This window comes from Macaca mulatta, chromosome 3 (genome assembly GCF_049350105.2).
Source record: "Macaca mulatta isolate MMU2019108-1 chromosome 3, T2T-MMU8v2.0, whole genome shotgun sequence".
Classification (NCBI taxonomy): domain Eukaryota; kingdom Metazoa; phylum Chordata; class Mammalia; order Primates; family Cercopithecidae; genus Macaca; species Macaca mulatta.
This window is the reverse complement of record NC_133408.1, coordinates 172667054-172687215: the sequence shown is the minus strand read 5'-3', so window position 1 is coordinate 172687215 and position 20162 is coordinate 172667054. Positions and strand designations below refer to the sequence as shown.

General features: G+C 37.9%; 1 protein-coding gene across 7 annotated transcripts in view; it reads left to right on the top strand.

Annotated features, from left to right (window-relative positions):
- The window catches only part of CHCHD3 (coiled-coil-helix-coiled-coil-helix domain containing 3), a 294629-nt gene that overhangs the window by 94030 nt on the left and 180437 nt on the right, over window positions 1–20162 (top strand). For all 7 annotated transcript variants that reach the window (XM_077995003.1, XM_077995000.1, XM_077995002.1 and 4 more), the window contains 1 exon segment: window positions 12740–12857. In XM_077995003.1, coding sequence (XP_077851129.1) covers window positions 12740–12857 — 118 coding nt within the window.

Sequence of the window (20162 nt, the reverse complement as noted above, 5' to 3'; positions counted from 1 at the left end):
ATGAAAGGGATTTGCCCGGGGATGTCTGTGTTTGACCTCAGTTCCTTTTTCTTCCAACTGACTTCACGATTGTCTATCTCCAGCATCTTAGTAAATACACAGCAGCAGTGCCCATTCCAGTGAAGGATGCTACAGGGGAGGATCCTTGAGGAGGGGTATAAATACTTTCTAAACAATAGTAACAGGTCATGCATGACCCTCACATAACTTCTGTGAAACAGGTTATTTATTTATTTATTTTTTGAGATGGAGTTTTGCTTTTGTCGCCCAGGCTGGAGTGCAACGGTGTGATCTTGGCTCACTGCAACCTCCACCTCCCGGGTTCAAGAGATTCTCCTGCCTCAACCTCTCCAGTAGCTGGGATTACAGGCACCTGCCACCACACCAGGATAATTTTTGTATTTTTAGTATAGTGGGAGTTCACCACGTTGGCCATGAAGCCCTGCTGATAAGACACGGTTTAATGGTGGTGTCTTTACCTCCCCATTCCCACCATTATTCACCCGTATATTGAATATTATGACGTTTGATGTGTACTTTGAGGTAAAAAGCTGATGGTCTCAGTTTAAGATGCCTCTAAATATTCAGTTCAAGTTAGACAAAGAAGTGGCTATAGGTCATTTCAGTAGAGGAAGACTAGGATGCTTTGTGGTGTTGTGTAATTTCCTCTTAGGTAGTTTTGATTGTGAATTTCTGAGAGAGAGTGGGTGCAGGAGCCATGGATATAGTAACATTAACTTATGAACTAAAATCAGAATACTTTTCAAATATAAATGTATTTTTCAGTACAGTAGGAGAAAATATTTAAGAAGGTTGAAGAGCATCTGGGACAGGTGGTACTTGTTCCCAAATGAGAACTGAAATAGGGACTTTAGGTATAAAGTAATGTACAATGTGTAAATGGGAGGCAATCATCTGGAAGGGGGAGATGAAAGCTATTTAGGATTATGTCTGTAGGTAATCCATAATTATAGTCCTGGGCTTTCAGTTATGGGTTGAGTTTTTTTTTTCCTCTTGCATCATTTTGAAGCTATGCAGACATATTTTCAGATAGTGACAAAATTTTATTGTGAATTAAAATAAAATCACCTTTTCTATGTTCCTGTGGAAAGGAAGGAAACCTTGACTTAAATTCTGAGTGCCATTTTCAATGGTATTTACACAGAAATGTAGATGACCAAAATAAATGTCCTCTTGGTTTTGTTCAGAACCAGGACTTAATGATGGTTAAATACAGTCCTCCCTTAATATGCAAGGAGGATTGGTTCCAGGATCCCTAAGGACTCTAAAACCCTCAGATGCTCAAGGACCTTATATAAAATAGTATAGTACTTGCATATAATTGGTGCACTTCCTCCCATATACTTTACATCATCTCTAGATGTACTTACAATACAATGTAAGCACTATGTAAATAGTTGTTAGACTGTATATTAAAAAATTGTATTATTATTTTTTATTTTCTTGCTTTTTTTTTTAGAGATAGGGTCTCATTCTGTTGCTCAGACTGGAGTGCAGTGGTGTGATCATAGCTCAGTGCAGCCTCCAGCTCCTGCAGTCAAGCGATTCTCCTGCTGTAGCCTCACTAGTAGCTGGGACTTACATGCAGGTGCCACCACACCTGACTGATTAAATAAAAATTTTCTTAGAGATGGGGGCTCACTGTGTTGCCCAGGCTGGTTCTGAACTCCTGGCTTCAAGTGATCCTCCCACCTCATCCTCCTGAGTAACTGGGATTACAGGCGTGAGCCACCGAGCCTGGCTTTTATTATTTTTTTTTCCCTAAATATTTTTGATTCCCAATTGGTTAAATCTGTGGATGAGGAACCCATTTTATTTAATGTATTGCTAAATTACCATTATGTAAAATATATATTGCTAAATAATCATTAAATAAAGAGTACCTATGTTCCATGATATTTATAAAAATATGCCCACATTCTGTATTCATTCTTTCAAAATATATTTTGAATGCTTACCAAGTGCCAGGTATTATTTTGTGTGGGGATTACAGTGGTACGTAAGAGAAAGTTCTACCCCCATGCCACTTATTTTAATGGATTTTAATGGTATCTCTATATTTGTGTGTGTGTGTGTGTGTGCGCGCGCACGTGTGGGTGTGGGTGTGGGTGTTTTCTGTAAGAATGCAGGCTCTGAACTTGGCTGAGTTTCATTCTGGCTATACCTCTCACTGGTTTTATTTTGGGTCAATTTGACTTTGAGTAAGTTTCTTATAACCCTTGAATGATGTGAGTGTTAGGAACACTGATCCCTTGTGCAGTTGAAAATCTGTATATAACTTTTGGCTCCCTAAAAACTGAAATGCTAATAGTCATCTATTGACCGGAAGCCTTACCAATAGCAGAGTAGATTAACACATATTTTGTATGTTATATGTATTACAAACTGTATTCTTATGATAAAGTAAGCTAGAGAATAGAAAATGTTAGTAAGAAAATCATAAGCAAGAAAAATATATTATTTTTAAGAAAGAAAAAATATATTTATTATTTATTAAGTATAAGTAGATAATCATAAAGGTCTTCATCCTCCTTGTCTTCAGGTTGGATAGGCGGAGGGAGAGGAAGGTTGGCTAGTCTTGCTGTCTCTGGTGGTAGAGGCAGAAAAGATGAAAGGACAGGCAGGCATATTATGGAAATGCCTTATAATTTCTGTCTGATTTTTTTTTGGCATTTTCTGGTTTCTCTAAAAATGTTTCTACGTGGTACCAATTCTCCTCCCACTGTTTGCTTTAGTTTCAGTGACTATATTTTAGAAGGGTTCCTGTCATAAAAGAAGTCATTTGTAGTCTTGGATAATCTGAACCCTTCTGCCAGGTTGTCTCATGTCAGTTGTGTTCTGGCACTGCTGCTTCTACATCTTCTCATCGTCTGGCGGTGTTTCGAAAACACTCATCTCCATCATGTCGTCCATCTTCTGTTAATTGCTCTGGTGTGGTGTCTGTTAGTTCTGGAATTTCTCCAAGGTCCATCTTGAAACCCTTCATCCCCCACCTTTTTTTGGTTATATTCACAATCTCTTTCATGATTTCCCTGGCGGGCTCTGTTGTAAATCATGTACAATATCTGGACACAGTTTCCTCTGGTAGGAATTTGTTGTTTTGGGCTTGATGACTTTCACGGCTTTTTCTGGAACAACATTGGCGTCTTCAGTGATGTAATTCTTTCAGACTTCATGATGTTTTCTCTGTCTGGGTTCTCTTACATAGCGTTGACAGTCCTTTTCATAGATTATCATGTCTGATGAAGAAAGGTCCTTATGACCCCCTAATCTACAGGCTGATATAAAAACATTCTGTTTGCGGGTAAGTCACCACTTTGATGTGTTCAGTATTGAACGCATGGGGTTCTGGGTGGCTAGAGGCTTCATCCAATATCAAAAGAACTTTAAAGGGTAGTCCTTTACTGGCAAAGTATTTTCTGATTTCAGAAAAAATCATCGATGATAAATCATCAATGGAACCTATCCAGAAAATAGGTTTCTATTGTGAGGATCTTCTTGCACAACCAAAAGATTGGCAGCTGGTGTTTGTCTTTTCCTTTCAAGGCTCAGGGGTTAGCATCTCTATAGATAAGGACAATCGTGCCATAAACTCAACTGCATTTGCACAAAACTAATAGAGATAGCCTATCCCTTCCTGTCTTAAATCTTGGTACTTGCTTCTCTTCTTTACTCATATATGTCTTTTGTGCCATTTATTTTCTAGAATAGGGCACTTTTGTCTGCATTAAAAATCTGTTCAGGCAGTTATCCTTTCTTAATGATTTTTAATGGCATCTGGGAACTGGTTTGCTGTTTCTTGGTCAGCTGCTTCTCCTATTATCTCCTATTTTCTTGACATTTTAAAGTAAAACCTCTTTCTCAAATTATCAAACCATCCTTTGCTGGTATTAAATTCGCCTTTAAGCTGTCGCATAATGGAGACTTGACTTTTCCTCAAATCTCATTAGAGTCTATAGGGTAAGCCTTTCTTAGCAATCCAGCACTCACATAAAAGTTGCATTTTCAATACAAGATTAAAAGATATTTCTCAAAACATGCATGGTTTTTGCGCCTGCTGGCATAGCCACATTGAAGGCTTTGCGAATTTTCTTTTCTTTTTCTACCACAGTCCTTATGCTGGATTCACTTATCTCAAAATGGCAGGAAACTGCAGCTGCAGACCTCAATCTATGGTACTTATCAAGCAATTCAACTTTTTTATTTTCTCCTGTAATGTCTTGACTTTTCTCTGCTTCTTGGGAGCACTTCTAGCATCACTGGTGACACTTTGTATGGGTCCCATGATGTGATGCAAAGTTATGGTATTGCAATAAACACAATGAAAAAGACATGAGAACCTCAAGAGATCACTTTTTACTGCAGCCTGCAATTTACTGGAGAGACTAACTGCTCACTCGGAGATGATTAGCATCACATAGTGTGTTAAGCAGATACTCTAACTCCTGAGCTCACTACAATAGCAACAGGAGGTCCCTACTGAATTATAGCAATACAGTATGTACTATAGTTAATTTTATGGAGTTATGACTTAATACTGCATCTTTACGTCTGTTTACATTTCCCTTCACTGCAGATGGTGCCATGTACAGTCTGTTTGTGTGCATACATTTTGATAAATTTTAACTTTTTGTTTGAGATAGAGTCTCGCTCTGTCACCCAGGCTGGAGGGTGCAATGGCGTGATCTCAGCTCACTGCAACCTCTGCCTCCGGGGTTCAAGCAGTTCTCCTTGCCTCAGCCCCCCGAGTAGCTCGGATTACAGGCGCTGCCACCACGCCTGGCTAATTTTTTGTATTTTTAGTAGAGACGGGGTTTCGCCATGTTGGCCAGGCTGGTCTTGAACTCCGACCTCAGGTGATCCACCTGCCTCGGCCTCCCAAATTGCTGGGATTACAGACATGAACCACCGTGCCTGGCCAATTTCAACTTTTTAATAATAGATTTGTGTGTATTTTATGATAGAGAATGATAAAACTGACCAGAATTAACATATTTTATGCATTCATGACATACTTTAAAATTTTATTTATATTTATAGATAGGTGGTTCATCTGTGAGTTTTATCAAATTGCTACAAATCTTCAAAAAATTTTCAATATACTTATTGAAAAAAATGCACATACGTGGTTCTACACAGTCTAAACCTGTGTTATTGAAGGTTCAGCTGTACTTATAAGTTCTGTAAGCCTCAATTTTGCATAATTTCTCTGTGCCTCAGCTTTTCATCTGAAATATAATTGATTTAATAGGGTTGTTGTGAGGATTAAATGAGTGACACGTGTCAAATGCTTACATTTGTACCTGGCACAAGTAAGCATAATAAATGCTAATTCTTTTTCTGTCACACATGCAGATATTATATATGAATTTAGGCTAGGTGTGGTGGCTTTTACCTGTAATTCTAGCACTCTGGGAGGCTGAGGTGGGCAGATCACCTGAGGTCAGGAGTTCAAGACCAGCCTGGCCAACATGGTGAAACCTTGTCTCTACTAAAAATATGAAAATTAGCCAGGCATGGTGGCATATGCCTGTAATCCCAGCTACTCGGGAGACTGAGGCAGGAGAATCGCTTGAATCCCGGAGATGGTGGTTGCTGTGAGCCACGATCATACCACTGCACCACTGCACTGTAGCCTGGGCAACAGAGTGAGACTCCGTCTCAAAAAAAAAAAAAAAAAAAAAAAAAAAAGAAAAAAGAAAATTTAAGATGGCCATATTCATGTGTATGTATTTATTTTAGATTTTCAGTCCACATATATTTTCTTCCAGGATTTGAAACAATTTGAGCTGAGAAGTGTTAAGCGTCTCTATTCCCTTATTTATGTCAAGCCTTACTAATCAAAAGCTGTGTATTTGTTTTGTCATGATTTTTAGTAGTCTAATAATTACTTCATTGAATTACCCAGCTCAGCTCTTCTGTTTAAAAATAGATGGTAAACAGTATTTTGAATGCTAGTTCACCAGGTTCTGACAAAATATGATGCATGAAAATAAAATTCATCATTAGCATTAAAATGACCTTTGAGGTTGTAGTCACTCATTTTTCTCTTTCAGTGTTTGAAACAGTCTTTCTGCGTCAGGTGCATTGCAGTATCTCCTAGATACTGCCTGTGTATAATGGTCATGGTTCAACTTTAGATAAGTCATTTAGTCAAATCACTTTTATCTCTAGCAATCTCCATTTCCCATTTATTCTTTCCCATTATCTGAAGTTCTTACCAACTTTCTCTCCATAGTATAATGGCCTTATATATTAAATTATAAAGTAATTTTCTAAGCTAGAATTGTATAGAATTACTTATGTGTCAGCCTATATGAAGATAAATCTAAGTATTTGTGGATGGCTAAATGAGCAGTATCTAAATTCAGAAAAACATTTAGGGCCATTGAAAGCCAAACCAGTTTGGGAAAGGGGTGGTAATAATTTAGACTCTGGCAAACTCTGACTTAGTGTAGTATAAACAAATTTTGAAAGAGCTTATTTTAAAATAACCGTGAATAATGTGAGATTTAAAACTGTCCTTACATGACCACAAAGGTGAGTAATATAATGGAAACTAATTCCTATAGGAAAGTTTACTCTTTAGGAGGTTGAAGAAGCTTGGCTTTGGAAGTCAGGTCAGCATCTTTCACGCCTCTGTTGTACTTCTCAGTTTTTCTCATGTTAAAAATGGAGATAGTAGCTGGTGTGGTGGCTTGTGCTTGTCATCTCAGCACTTTGGGAGGCTGAGGTGGGTGAATCACTTGAGCCCAGTTCAAGGCCAGCCTGGACAACATGCTAAAACCTCGTCTCTATAAAAAAACCCCCAAAATCAGCTAGGCTTGGTGGCATGCACCTGTGGTCCCAACTGCTTGGGGGGCTTAAGGCAGGAGGATTGCTTGAGCCTGGGAGGCAGAGGTTGCAGTGAGCTGAGATCATGCCACTGTGCTCCAGCCTGGGCACCAGAGCATGGCCGTGTTTAAAAAACAAAAAACAAAAAAACTAGAGCAAGTAATGCCTCCCTTATGGAGGTGAATGAAGTTCAATATGTTAATGCCCTGCTAAAGTTATCTTTAAAATTCTCTTTCTACTTTCTTAAAAACTTGAGTTTCTTTGGAGTAAAGTCAAACTGGCTAGTTTTTACCCTGGGACTGAAATATAGAGAACTAGATTTTATACCAGCTGTCCATGAAAGTCGAATATTTTATAAGTAGTTTATTTTTTTCCCATTTAAAAGGACGTGTAATAATATTCATGATAGGAGATTTGGCTGGCTTTTAGGAATTCATTTTGCTGGTGTACCTTAAGTCCCTCGCCTGATTGACAATATACTGAGGAAAAGAGCTAAGTTGCCGGGGCTTGAGGTCTAAGGGCAGCACTGACTGGTATTTGTTTCATTAAGCTTAGGCAAGCTATCCAATTACTTAATGCAAACAAGAAAAGTTTACACTAAACTCCTACTTCTTTGCTTGAAACTCTAGAGAATTTAAATGAGGAGAGATATGTATTTAAAAGAAAGAAATTTACATGAAACTTAAATCAGGGGCTTAATGTAGAATATATTAGAGTAGGAGATCTAAAATATTAAGTGGGAAATGCCAATAAATAAAAAAGGAATGTATTCTCTAAGATACTTGGCCTGTTTAGTTTTGTTTTGAGATAATTCTTAAATCTTTGGAAACCCAAGTTAATAATGAGAGACTTACTTTATCTCCTGCCTTTACATATAAAGTCCTGCCTTCCCTTGGTCAGTGAGAGCCTCGGCCTTCTCTCCTTAGTGAAGTGTTTCCAGAACAACATGGCCTCTGGTGTTATAGCTTCACTGTCTGGGCAGCAATATTCAGAGAGGCCCAGATGGCACGACCGTCTCATTTGGTTCAAAAAGAGAAACGTTGGTTGACAACTCATCCACCTTTCGCAGACGGCCATTGAATAGTATAGCTCCATGCGATATAAAACCAAAGGGCCAGAGGGGAAGCTTTGACAAGAATTGGGGGCTTCTGAAAACATAAGCATTTTTTCTTTGCAGAATTGACAGGAACCAGTGAAGTGGGAAACTTAGAAGAAAATAATTGCCATGCAGTATTTTGGAGGGGAGAGCGGGGGAAATGGAGAATGGTACAATTTTGAAGTTTCAAATCTATTGCTTTTAATTGGGAAATGGTACAACTTAGGAGCTTCTTATCTTTGGGCACTGGACAAAACTGAACCTCAGTCAGTATACCATTGAAACTCTGTCCTCCAAAAGAATCTGAAGGCAAGTAAAATTCTTTGCAGAGGTGATTTCAAGCCTCAGAAACCCTTCTAAGGCTGTCACAGGAATCTCGCTGAAGGAAATCCTTTCTTGGTGCTTCTGGACCACTGGTGTTTCCTCTGCCTAAGACACTGTCTTCTTCCCCATGTTGCTCAGTTAATGTCCTGTAGAGCCCAAGTTAAATACCAGTCCCACCCATGCAGTGTCATAGATACCTACCTACCTTTTTTAAAATAATGCATCTGTTGTTTGTAATCGTGGCTCATGAAAGTAGGGACTGTGTCTCTTGTTCACTACTTTATTCTTAGTAACCAGAGTAGTCCCTCTCACCTACTAATTATATACTGAATAAATTTATGAATTCCAGTATGTAGTTTTTGTTGAGTACTGTAGTGAGAAATCTCAGGATTACAGTACTATATCTGCCCATCGAGTAGAAATTATAACAGTATCAACCTGAGAGATAATATAATGCCCCTCTGTTTCATTTATCCCCTGCCACCACCTTTTTCAATATTTTTTATGGAATGAGGAATAATATGTTTAAGGTATAGAGTTTTTAGAATGTTTACATGCAAGGGACCATAAGATTATATAGTAGTTCAATCTTCAAATTTTAAACCTGATGAAACTGAGGCTTATTAAATTGTACAGCTAAGTTGTTGATAGGAAATGAGAATTTGTTCAAAGTCCTACTGCCAAACTCCCTGATGACAAAAAATTTAGTTTCTTAAATAGTCACTGTATAGACCTTTAAAAAAGTTTTTAAAAATTTATAGACATTCCTTTAAAAACATTTGAGAATTTGTGCAGTTCTATTTATAAGGATGAATGAAAGTATAAGAATTTATTAAGAAAGGAAAATGATATTCTTTTTGGTCAGTTTGCACCACTGCCAATCCTTTTTCAATCCAGGTGTCAAATATAGTTAGGTGTTGATGTTGGAGGGGCTCTGGACTGCTGTGGCACCTCCTGTTGTAGGCTATTTAATGTAGCCTGGGATTATATCACAGATGTGCCACATCTAACATGGTGGCTAGGCCCTTAGAGGATACGGTTTGCCTCTCTAGTTGTTTCTTATATACCATAGCGTTCATTATATCACAGATGTGCCACATCTAACATGGTGGCTAGGCCCTTGGAGTATACAGTTTGTCTCTCTAGTTGTTTCTTATATACCATCGCCTTCTGTTCTTTTGCAGTTTGTTTTCCTTGTTTTGTTTGTGGTTGGAAATATGCCATTTATTTGTTTATTCATTCATTCATACATGCATACATCAAAAGTTTTTCTTGCGTGTTTAGTATGTGGCAGGCACTTTTATAAGTACGGGGGATATAGCAGTGAACAAAAATGGGGCAAATCCTTGTCCTTATGGAGCTATGGACAAGAGGGAAAGGAAGCAGCTTGTGAAAGGGTCGGGCTCCTGGAGTTAGTAGAGTCAATTTGTGATATTAGAAGTCCTTAGATATCATAAAAATAAAGCAAAACTTATTGGTGAAAAATTGGAAAAGATGATGGAGACGACGTTGTAGTTAGTGAATTCGGAGATTGTCTTCCTCATTTCGGAAAATCACTGCTTTCTCTGTATTCCTACCTGCGTAGTGGGTACTGTTATTATTACTGCTACTTACCTAACATTTACTGAGTGTGTACTATGTTATGGGCATTGTGCTAAGTGCCTTGTTTATATAGAACCCTGTAAGTTAGGTATTACATTATTTCATTTTACCCATGAGAATAACGGGACTCAGTGGAGGTTAAATAAAGTACTTACTCAGATAGGAAGTGTAGAGTCTTGATTTGGACCCAGAGTTTGCGTATCTGTATCAGTCATGGCAAGCTAAATATGTTTATTTTTATTATCACGTTGAAGACTTTTGTGCTCCTGTTTTGCTTCTTTTTCATTAACTTACCAAAATCCTTATGATCCTGTATTTCTTAAAGTTAAACCAGGTAGAACTCCATATATAATTAAAATCTAAGCCGTACATAAGTAAACTAAAATGGAAAAAAAAGTAGTAATTGTTAAAATAAACAGTACTTTAAAATTAGATACACCAAATGTGGTAGATACGATAATCCAGTTGTACAGAATTCATTTTATGTTCATAAACTAATAGTAGCATTTTAATAAACATTTTATATATGTTTGTAAAGTGCCTAGCACAGTGCTTAGTAGTTGATCCGTAAATGATAGTAATTTTATTATTTTATTTTAGTTTCCACCTCACATGTAAAAATAGGTAATGCTTTTTTACTTATGGGTAAGATGTCCATAAAAATGCTTTAAATACAGTGTTGTATATGATAACCTCAGCAGTTATTTGCACAATATTCTCCTGTGGACCACTTCATTTTCGATGTTCCAGGATTTATTTGAGTACAAGTGTATTTTGGTAATTAAGGGCTGTGGTCTTACACTTTAGCGTGCATCAGAATTCTGGAGGGCTTATGAAAAGACAGTTTGCTAGGCACTATCCCCAGAGTTTCTGACTCAGCAAGTGTGGGGTGGTATCCGAGAAGGGGCATTTCTGACAGACTCCCAGTTGATGCTACTGCAGCTGGTTTGTGGACTGTACTTTTAGAACTGCTGTTCTAGGGAAGTGGTGTGACTTCTAATTATTGCTGTTCTCTTACAATTACACATATCTAGTGATGTTAATGTATTGATATCATTGATATTGCTGAATTTATTGTATGGTCCTTGTGAAATAATTTAGAGAAATTTGGTTTGTATGAGTGTCATTGTGCTTATTGCTTAGGAAGTTTCCCAAAGGTTACTTTTGCATTAGAGAATTTTGAAGTACAGATTTTAATTTGTTTCTATTCCTCTTTTTTTATTCAAGACACAAAGCTACACAGCTTTGATTTTTAGGGGGAAAGAATTATAACTTTGTAATATATCTTGCAAGGTTATTTTTTTTTCTGTTATAGTTGATTTCTGAGAATTTCAGAGTATCAGGATGATGTAGCAATTTAAAAATAGTAACAAAAAATTTTATCTCTAGTTTTTTTCAAAAATCTTTTTAAAACTAAAATTTGACAGGCTAGTCTTGAGTAGAATTTGCTGCTCATGATTCACACGTGTAAAGTAGATTTCACTCAGAATTTCACTTACACCAACATAACAATTTTACTTTTCCTTTTTAAAGCATAGCTATACCTTTAGGGATATGATGGTATAGTAGGGTTATTCTCTGAAAGAAGAAAAGGCAATCAGAAAATCTTTGTCCATGAGATTAGACTGAAATCTTCAGTGATTCAGTGATTACTGAATGCCTCTATGTGCCAGGCACTATGGCAAAAATCAGTGCCAAAGTAATTTATCTTTATCATGTACAATGAGGGGTTTTAGTGGGTTGTAACTTAATATGATCTAATTGTGTGATGAGGCTACTGACAAATCTAATGCAATCCTGTGCTTCATTAATAGAACTAGTATTATGTAGAGATCCAGGGAAGTAAGATTCTTCTGTCTTATTTTGCTAGAGTATGCCTGGAGGGTTAGGTTTAGTTTGGAGCTAACAGATAGATTGGAGTCATTCTAGAAGTGAGGAGCCCTGCATTTGAAAGGTGTGGTCATATTTGCATATGAGAATTGTTGGAAAATAGGGATAATATACTGGGAGGAAAGGTGTCCTCATTAGTTCCCTAATGTCTGGCTTCTCTGCTGTGATGTAACATTCACAAGGACAGTGACCCGTCCATCTTGTTTATCGCTGTGTCCTCAATGCCTAGCACAGTGCCTGGTGTGCATTCAGTAAATAGATGAGTTAAGTTTGGAGAAAGAGATGATGGTTACTTTCAAATATTTGTCATGTAGATGGCCTTTTTTTTTTTGAGACGGAGTCTCATTCTGTTGCCCAGGCTAGAATGTAGTGGCATGATCTCAGCTCACTGCATCCTCTACCTCCCAGGCTCAAGCAGTTCTCCTGCCTCAGCCTCCCAGGTAGCTGGGATTACAGGCATGCACCACCACGCCCAGCGAATTTTTGTATTTTTAGTACAGACGGGGTTTCACCATGTTGTCCATGCTGGTCTCGAACTCCTGACCTCAAGTGGTCCACTCGCCTTGGCCTCCCAAAGTGTTGGGATTACAGGCGTGAGCTACCATCATGCCTGGCCTAGATAGTTTGTTAATTACTTAAATTTTCAGAGGCCAAATGGAAGTACCAGGGATGGAATTTTTTTGGTGGGCAGATTTTAATTTTACATAAGAAGAACTTTGTAAAACTTCGTTATATTTGGCAGCCAAATTAATAAGCCTCGTCATGTATTTGAATTTGGTTATTTTAAATGCTTGGGTGGATGCTACATGGGGATTTACTTCTATACCTGCTTTTTTGATAGATTATGGGCCAAGATGATTTCAGCTGTTGACCCTTTTGGCTATGTGCTTCTATTTTTTAATTATTTCATTTGATAGAAAATGTCAACTAATAAAATATTTTTTCTAACTTAGACAATTCTTGTCATTTTAGACTAAAGCAAGCCAAAGAGCTGGACCGAGAGAGGGCTGCTGCCAATGAGCAGTTAACCAGAGCCATCCTTCGGGAGAGGATATCAAGCGAGGAGGAACGCGCTAAGGCAAAGCACCTGGTGAGTATTAAAAATGTAGGAGAAATTTTCTTGCCTACAAGGAAATCTCTGATGTTTGGGAAGAGCTAAGTACTCTGTGCCAGCTCTTAGTGTTGATAATATTATTCATGTTCTCTTTGCTCAGATTTTGATTTTTGCCTTTTACAAGTCGCTTACAGTTTAGGTTTAACCATCAAGGACTTTAAAGGCAGGTAACTCTGGAAGTATTGAAGTAAAGACCAACATGTGGACATATGTACATGTTTCATGCCTGAAGGATTGTTGTGTGCTTTTTTTTCGTTTTCTGTCTTGTCTTTTTTTTTTTTTTAATTCTTTTTTTTTTTTTTTTGAGATGGAATCTTGATCTGTCGCCTAGGCTAGAGTGCAGTGGTGTGATCTTGGCTCACTGCAGCATCTGCCTCTGGGGTTCAAGCAATTCTCTAGCCTCAGCCTCCCAAGTAGCTGAGATTTACAGGCGCCTGCCATTATGCCTGGCTAATTTTTGTATTTTTACTAAAGGCGAGGTTTCACCATCTTGACCAGGCTGGTCTTGAACTCCTGACCGTGTGATCCACCTGCCTTGGCCTCCCAAAGTGCTGGAATTACAGGCGTAAGCCACCGCGCCCGGCCTGCCTGCTTTTTTTCTCCTTTGCCTTTGGTTTTATTGTCTTTGAAACCTCAGGGGTCAGCAGTCTAGGCTTCTTTCTCTCGCTGCTGGTAACTACCAGGTGTTAGTCTGGAAGACTCTGGCAAAGATGAGTAAGATTTGATCAATCACTCTCTGGGGTTTAGGGAAGAGAAAATGTAGAGCCAGGGCCTTGGGGGAACAGTCTTTTCTAAGATAATTTTTTTTTTAAAGAAAATATTTTTTAGTCTTTTAAAAGATTACATAGACATGTTTTTGTTGTTGTTGTCTTTAAAAGTATTACTAACAGACAGAAGAAGGTTTAAAAGGCCCCCATCAATCTGTCTTTCTGATATAACCGTGGTTTACACTGGTGTGTGTTTTCCTCTAGATTATTTTTTTCTAGGCTTTTTAACATATTGAAGCATTTAGATAATGCCATAGATGGTGTTAAGCCTCATGAACATTTTCCTGTGTCACTGAACATTTTTCTGAAATGTAGTTTTTAATGGCTGAATAATATTCTGTCTTTCGTATTCAACATAATTTATTAAGCAATTTCTTATTGTTATTTAATAGATAAAAGTGGAGCTGCTTTGGGTGAAACCTGGAGTGTTCACTGCTTAGCCTCCACTTCAGCCTTCCTAGAAACCCAGATGTAACTCCTTGGAACCTTTAATCCTCAATGGAGCACAGTTGGGAACTCACTGGACAGGGAAAATGGGACCACAGAATGGAAAACTTTGGATGCAAGAGTGAGGGGGATTTTCCTAGTTCAGTAGGCAATTGGGAAACATTAAAACTTTATAAGAAGAAGGCCAGTTTCTAGTCTCTCCCATCCTTTACCTTGGTCACTTCTCTGAAAGACTAACCCATGAATAGCTGCAATCAGAGAACATGAAAGGAAGTCCATGCCTAAGGAATCAGTTCCTTCAGTGACAAATCTGGGGTCCAGGTTGCATGGGCAAATAGTGAAGCCAGAAAGAATAGAGGTGGTAGACGAAGAAAGAAATGTCAGTGGACTGACTGGCAGCTGCCCTGAGAACAGTACATGTATTGACTAGAACAAAGCGAATAAGAGAGTTGGAAGCAAAGTCAGTCATTCTGAAAGGGGAATAATTTCAGAATTAAAGACAGTAAGTTTTAAGTAACTCAACTGAAAATTAAATTTGTTGTATGTCTAAGCTGAAGGATATTTTGAGGAAGTTGAAAAAATGTCAGGTCAGTGGGTTGAAAGGTCATTTCCATGCATATTAAAGTCTCCAAATTTGGAAGCTAAGGATGTAGTGGAGGAGGTTAATAGCACTCATGTTTGAGGAAGGTACGAGAGCAAAACTCTTAGTTTTCAGCGGGCAGAATACCTTGGTTGACATTTCTCTTTGCCTCCGAGCATTTACTGTTTTGAATCTTATGTTTGAAGCACTCTTTCTCTATCTCTTTTTGTCTGAATTTGGATATACTGTCTTGTTCTCTTAGTTTATGGAGACCAGCAAGATTCAAAAACTCAAAAAACTCATTAAATGTATACACACACTCAGCAAGACACAAAAAGAGATTTCACAAAAAAAGTGAAAGTATCGAAAGATTTGTTACTCAGCATAACTAAAATATTAAGCAACATGTTTTGATTGGAATAGTGTATCTGTAGTCTGTTCTCTTTTACCTATTGAATCTTGTCTGTTGTTGTCTCTACTGTTTTATGTAGCTGGTGAAGCATGAACAACTGGCCTCGTACATTCTGATTTGTAGATCTCTTCTTTACAGATTCTGGTTGTGTGGTATAGATGACAAATTGTAGTACTCACAACCTCTATAGAGCCCTCAAAGCACTTAGGGAATAAAAGTGGAATTTATACCACAGGATGACAACTGATTCAGAGGGTCCCTTCCTTCCTTCCCAGAGTGTTATCAGACATTTGCATGGTCTGCCATGACCACAGCAACATGGCTGCCTATGACATTTAGTTATTGGGCAATTCCCAATTTATTTACCAGATTTCTCCCTTTATTATTGTTATTTGTTATTATGGAAGACATACATATTCATTGGATCAAGATTAGAAAATAAATACAAAGAGATACTAAAATCACTCAATGTACTACAATTCAGAGATAGTTACTGTTAATATTTTGGTTTATTGTTTTTATATTCCTTTTTACTTCCCACTAAGTTGGTATAAAACATTTGATTTTATGTGTATTACTGTATTTCTCCAAACATAGATAATAGTACACACACTTTTATATAACTCTTAACAATAGCCTTCACATTAAAACATTTAGGCCATGTGGTAGAAGTTTTTATAGCAATAAATATGTTTTTGTATGGTCACATTTTAATAGTTGTGTTTCACTGAGTTTTTCACTAATTACTAAATTAATACAAGAATATTATAGAACATTTGGAAAAATTACAAAGAAAATCAGTATTATTATAATTCTGTCATCTATCATTAATGTTCAGAGGTATAAAGTTCTTTCTGCCTTCCCCATACGTATATATTTTATACATGCTTTAGGATTTCAGATTTTGCATCCCACCACCCTCCAGACCAGTACTGTGTGGTGTGGACAGTGATCGCAAGCCTGCTGTTGTATGTTAGTTCCTTGATCCCCAGCTGGAGAGGTGGGCATCTTCAGAACTCGTAATTGATGTGGGAGTAACCCCAAGAAGGTTAGCATTGCTCCACTGTGTGTGGAGGGCCCCTATTGCTGCCATTCTTAATTCTAATATGTGGGACTCTTTGAGTGGTGGCCAAGCATTGCTTCATTCCTCTTTATTTAGAACTCAAATGTTGCAGCCTGCAGGAAAGTAAAGATTGGGTTTCACACATGTGAAGTAATTAAAAAGTTGTCTTTCAGGAGAACGGGGGTGAAAGCACAGGAGCTGATGTGATGTTGGGACTGTGAAATAAAACGATTCCCACCCCTTACCCCACACCCCCCGCATCTTTCTGTCTCACTAACAGCTGACATTTAGGTTTCTGTCTCCTTAGATGTGAGTCCAGGCTTTTTCTTCCCACAGTTGTTTTAGCGGCTAGCTTTACTGAGGCTCTTTGAAGGGCAAAGTCATGATGGCCGTGTTGTTGAAGTTTTAAAACAGGATCAGATCAAAACTTTCCCCTTTGGAAGAATTGCTTTCACTGGGGAAGCTGTTAATCCCACTCTAGATTCTGGAAGAGTATACCAGCCTCTTCCTCTACTCAGCGCTGAGTGGTGCCAGCATGTTAATCAGTTGACTTTATCCAGAGGCTTTGGAAGAGGCAGTCTACTGATAATGATTTTACCCGCAAGAAAATGTTAAAAGCAGCTCATATTCAAAATATGCTTCTTAGGAGCAGGAAAGCACCTCTGTGTAAAGAATGAAGACTGACTAGAAAGACAAGACCAGGGAATTTGTAAAGTGAACGCAACTTGATATTATGTGTATTGTAAAGATCTTATATATGTGATCTCGTATTTGCTGTCATTAGATTCTTTGTTGAAATTGAACAGTAGCAGGTTGGTTTTTTTGACTTTGCAATTATAGTTTCTTTTTAAAATACCAATTAAAATTTTGACTCACTGTTTTTTATGTCTTACTACATTATGCTGGTTTAATGTTAGATTTTTTTAATTTTTAATTTTTTATTGTTTTTAAAAATTTAAGTAGAGACAGAGTCTTGCTATGGATCTTGAACTCCTGGCTCAAGTGATCTTCTGCCTTGGTCTCCCGGAGTGTTGGGATTATAGACGTGAGCCACCGTGCCCAGCCACATATTTCTTGTTACCATCACAGAACTATGTAGTATTTTCTTTTCTTTTCTTTCCTTTTTTTTAATCTAAACGTTAAAAGAAGTCTCAATTTACTTAAGGCAATATTTACTTCAGTATTCTTCCATTACTCTTTGGACAGATGTTTTATTGAGTGCTTACTGTATGAAATGTACAATGTTAGGTACTAATAATCTATAAATAAAAGACAAAATCTTGCCCTTGAGGAATAAAAGGTAGAGTTTAAAAATGCTAAGTCTGTTATAGAGCCATGCTACTTATAGTCTTGTGAGGATTCTCACTTTTGGGAAGGCCAGGACTTTGTCTTTCTTTTAACTAATTGCTGTGTCTGCATTTATTTATTCAACACATAATTGAGTGCTTAATATATGCCAGTGCTGAGCAAACAGTAAGCAGTCAATAAATATTTGTTGATTGAATAAATGACTAATTGCATCTACTGAAGCCCTGGAAATAGGATGAGAGGAAATGGGGAAGAATAGAAAAGATTTTCTGGGGAAAGGACCCCTGAGCTGAATCTTGAAGTATGAGTAGGATTTGCTCCCAAGGTTGAGGAGTGGGATGAAACAGCCTCAGGTATTGCAGGCAAAAGCATGGAAACATGGGGACAGGGGGACACTAGTAGAAGTTGCTGAGAGGGAATCCTTGTGGCAGTTAGAACATAGTCTATTCTTTAATTGTATGTGTGTGCTGGGGGTTCACAACTTAACCCGTCTGGCATGGCCCTAGGTCCTGTTTATAATTGGTACCTGATTGCCACAAAAAGTCTGTTTTGCCAGTCTTATGGTCTCTATTTTAACATTAATGTTGGTCAGTGGTTGTGTCTAAACTGCAAAAGAGAGGGTGTATAAAGAGATATGTCCAACCTCCTATCCCTTTATGGTCAAGATCTCAGTTTTTTAGTTTCTCTGAGGTCCCCTTGGCTAAGAGGGGGTCCATTTAGTCAGTCATGGGGCTTAGGGTTTGATTTTTAGCTTACACTCCATAATGAAGTATGAAGGGAAGGGCAGAGGAGGAAATGGCAGGAAGCCCAAAGACCAGTTAGAAAGCTCTGTGTTAATCCAGGTGAGAACAGGTGGTACCCAAGTTAGGGCATGGTAGCAGGGATGCAGAGAAAAGAAGAGGCATAGGAACTATTTGGAAGGTAGTATTACTAGGATTTTAGGTTTGAAGGGTTGAAAGAAACGTCAAGACTAACTACAAGCAAGGTTTCTAGTATCAGCAACTTCATATCATTTTAAATACAAAAATTAGCAATCAATGTAAAAAATGTCCTGGGCTAAGCATAGTGTGAAATTTGACTTCAGTGTAGCATTGAGGAGGGTCCTGGCCTCAGATACTGCACCAGTTGTTTATTCAGCGCTTGGCAAGAACATTAGTCAGATCATTAGGTAATTTCTGTCCCTTTCTGCATTGTCCTTCATCACATATTTATTAAACACCTACTGTGTACTAAGCACTATTTGCCAGGGTTGCAAAGATGAATTAGATCTGGTTGCTTTTCTTCAGAGTCTGCAGTTAAGTGTCAGGTTTGTGGGGAAGGTTATTCTTGCCTTGTATATTTTGTCCCAACTTAAGTTATAATTTTTGAATTTGTAAAACCTTATACTGTAGAAAAAAAAATACAGTTAAAAAAAAAAAGGGTGGGTGAATGCATAAATTTAGTTTTTGCAAATTTAAGCGACTGTTTCTCAAAATGTCACTTTTCATCCCCAGTTTGCCTTTTGTCTGAAATGCACCAGTGAAGCAATCAAGAAGAAGAATTGATTAATTTTGTGCTGTGTGCCTTTCAGTTCTGTGTTTTGTTTGTGCTTCAAACTGTGACAGTTGAAATTTCATGGTAAAAAAGAAAAAGGTTTTGAATTTGGGGTATAGAGAAAAATGACTAAATTAAAGGAAGCAGATGAGAACACTACTGCTGTCCAAGTGAGGTTCTATCCAAGGGGGAAAGGATACAACTGGGGTTGTAATTTTGAAATGATCGACATGCTTCATGCTCAAAAGTTCTGTGTAAGAGAAGAGTAAGAGTGATCACTTGGGATTTTTAGTATCACTGGAATTAGCCAGGTGAATGAAGTTGCAGTGTAAGCAGTGGTTTCCCGGGTTCTTTTATTGGGCATTTAAAGATAATTTAAAAAATAAATCTGTTGTTTTTGGGTGCAATTTAGACTTGGATTATAACCTCTGTTAAAACTCTCTCTCTGGTTATGTATGTTGTGTACTGGTTTTCTTGCCCTAGACACTAACCTCCAATTATTTGGATATCAGTTTGCTTTGAATTCCAAAAATGAAGTTAATGAATTTGAGCTTTTGCTTTTGACAACTATTGAAATATGGCATTTCCATGTTATATTGGAAGGATTTGGGCCATTTAGGTGTTAGACATTTTCCTCAGTGTTATTGGTGAGAATGGGCTCTGGGATCCATCTGCAAATCCTGTTCTTTCTGACTCTTGCTCTCTTAATAGCTTACCAGGAAATTCAAAGGGAAGTATCCCTCACAACAGGTGAGAGCCTCCTGTGCCTTTGGATTTAGCAGGCTGTTAGGGCTTCTGAGGCAAAGCATTCAGATTCTGTTTTCTCCTTTGTGTTCTTTGTTATCATGTGTGGCCTCTACCTCCTGTGTATTATGGCAGCATTATTATTATCAGCTGGAATGCACACACAACCTTATGAAGAGATTGTGAACCAAATTTTCTGTGGAGTAGCAGGGCAGCTTTAGGTATGTCTGCCACTGCACTGCAGTGAAAAAGGAGAAATGCCTTTTGTTTCAGTTTGCCCGCCTGGGCTGTACGTTAAGATCCCAAAGAATGAATAGGACTGCAATTACAGATTTAAACTTTGCTTGTATCCTGAAAACTTGCCCAGATTAATATATTTCTCAAATTTACATTGTCAGACCCCCTTTCCTCATCCAGGTTGGCAGAA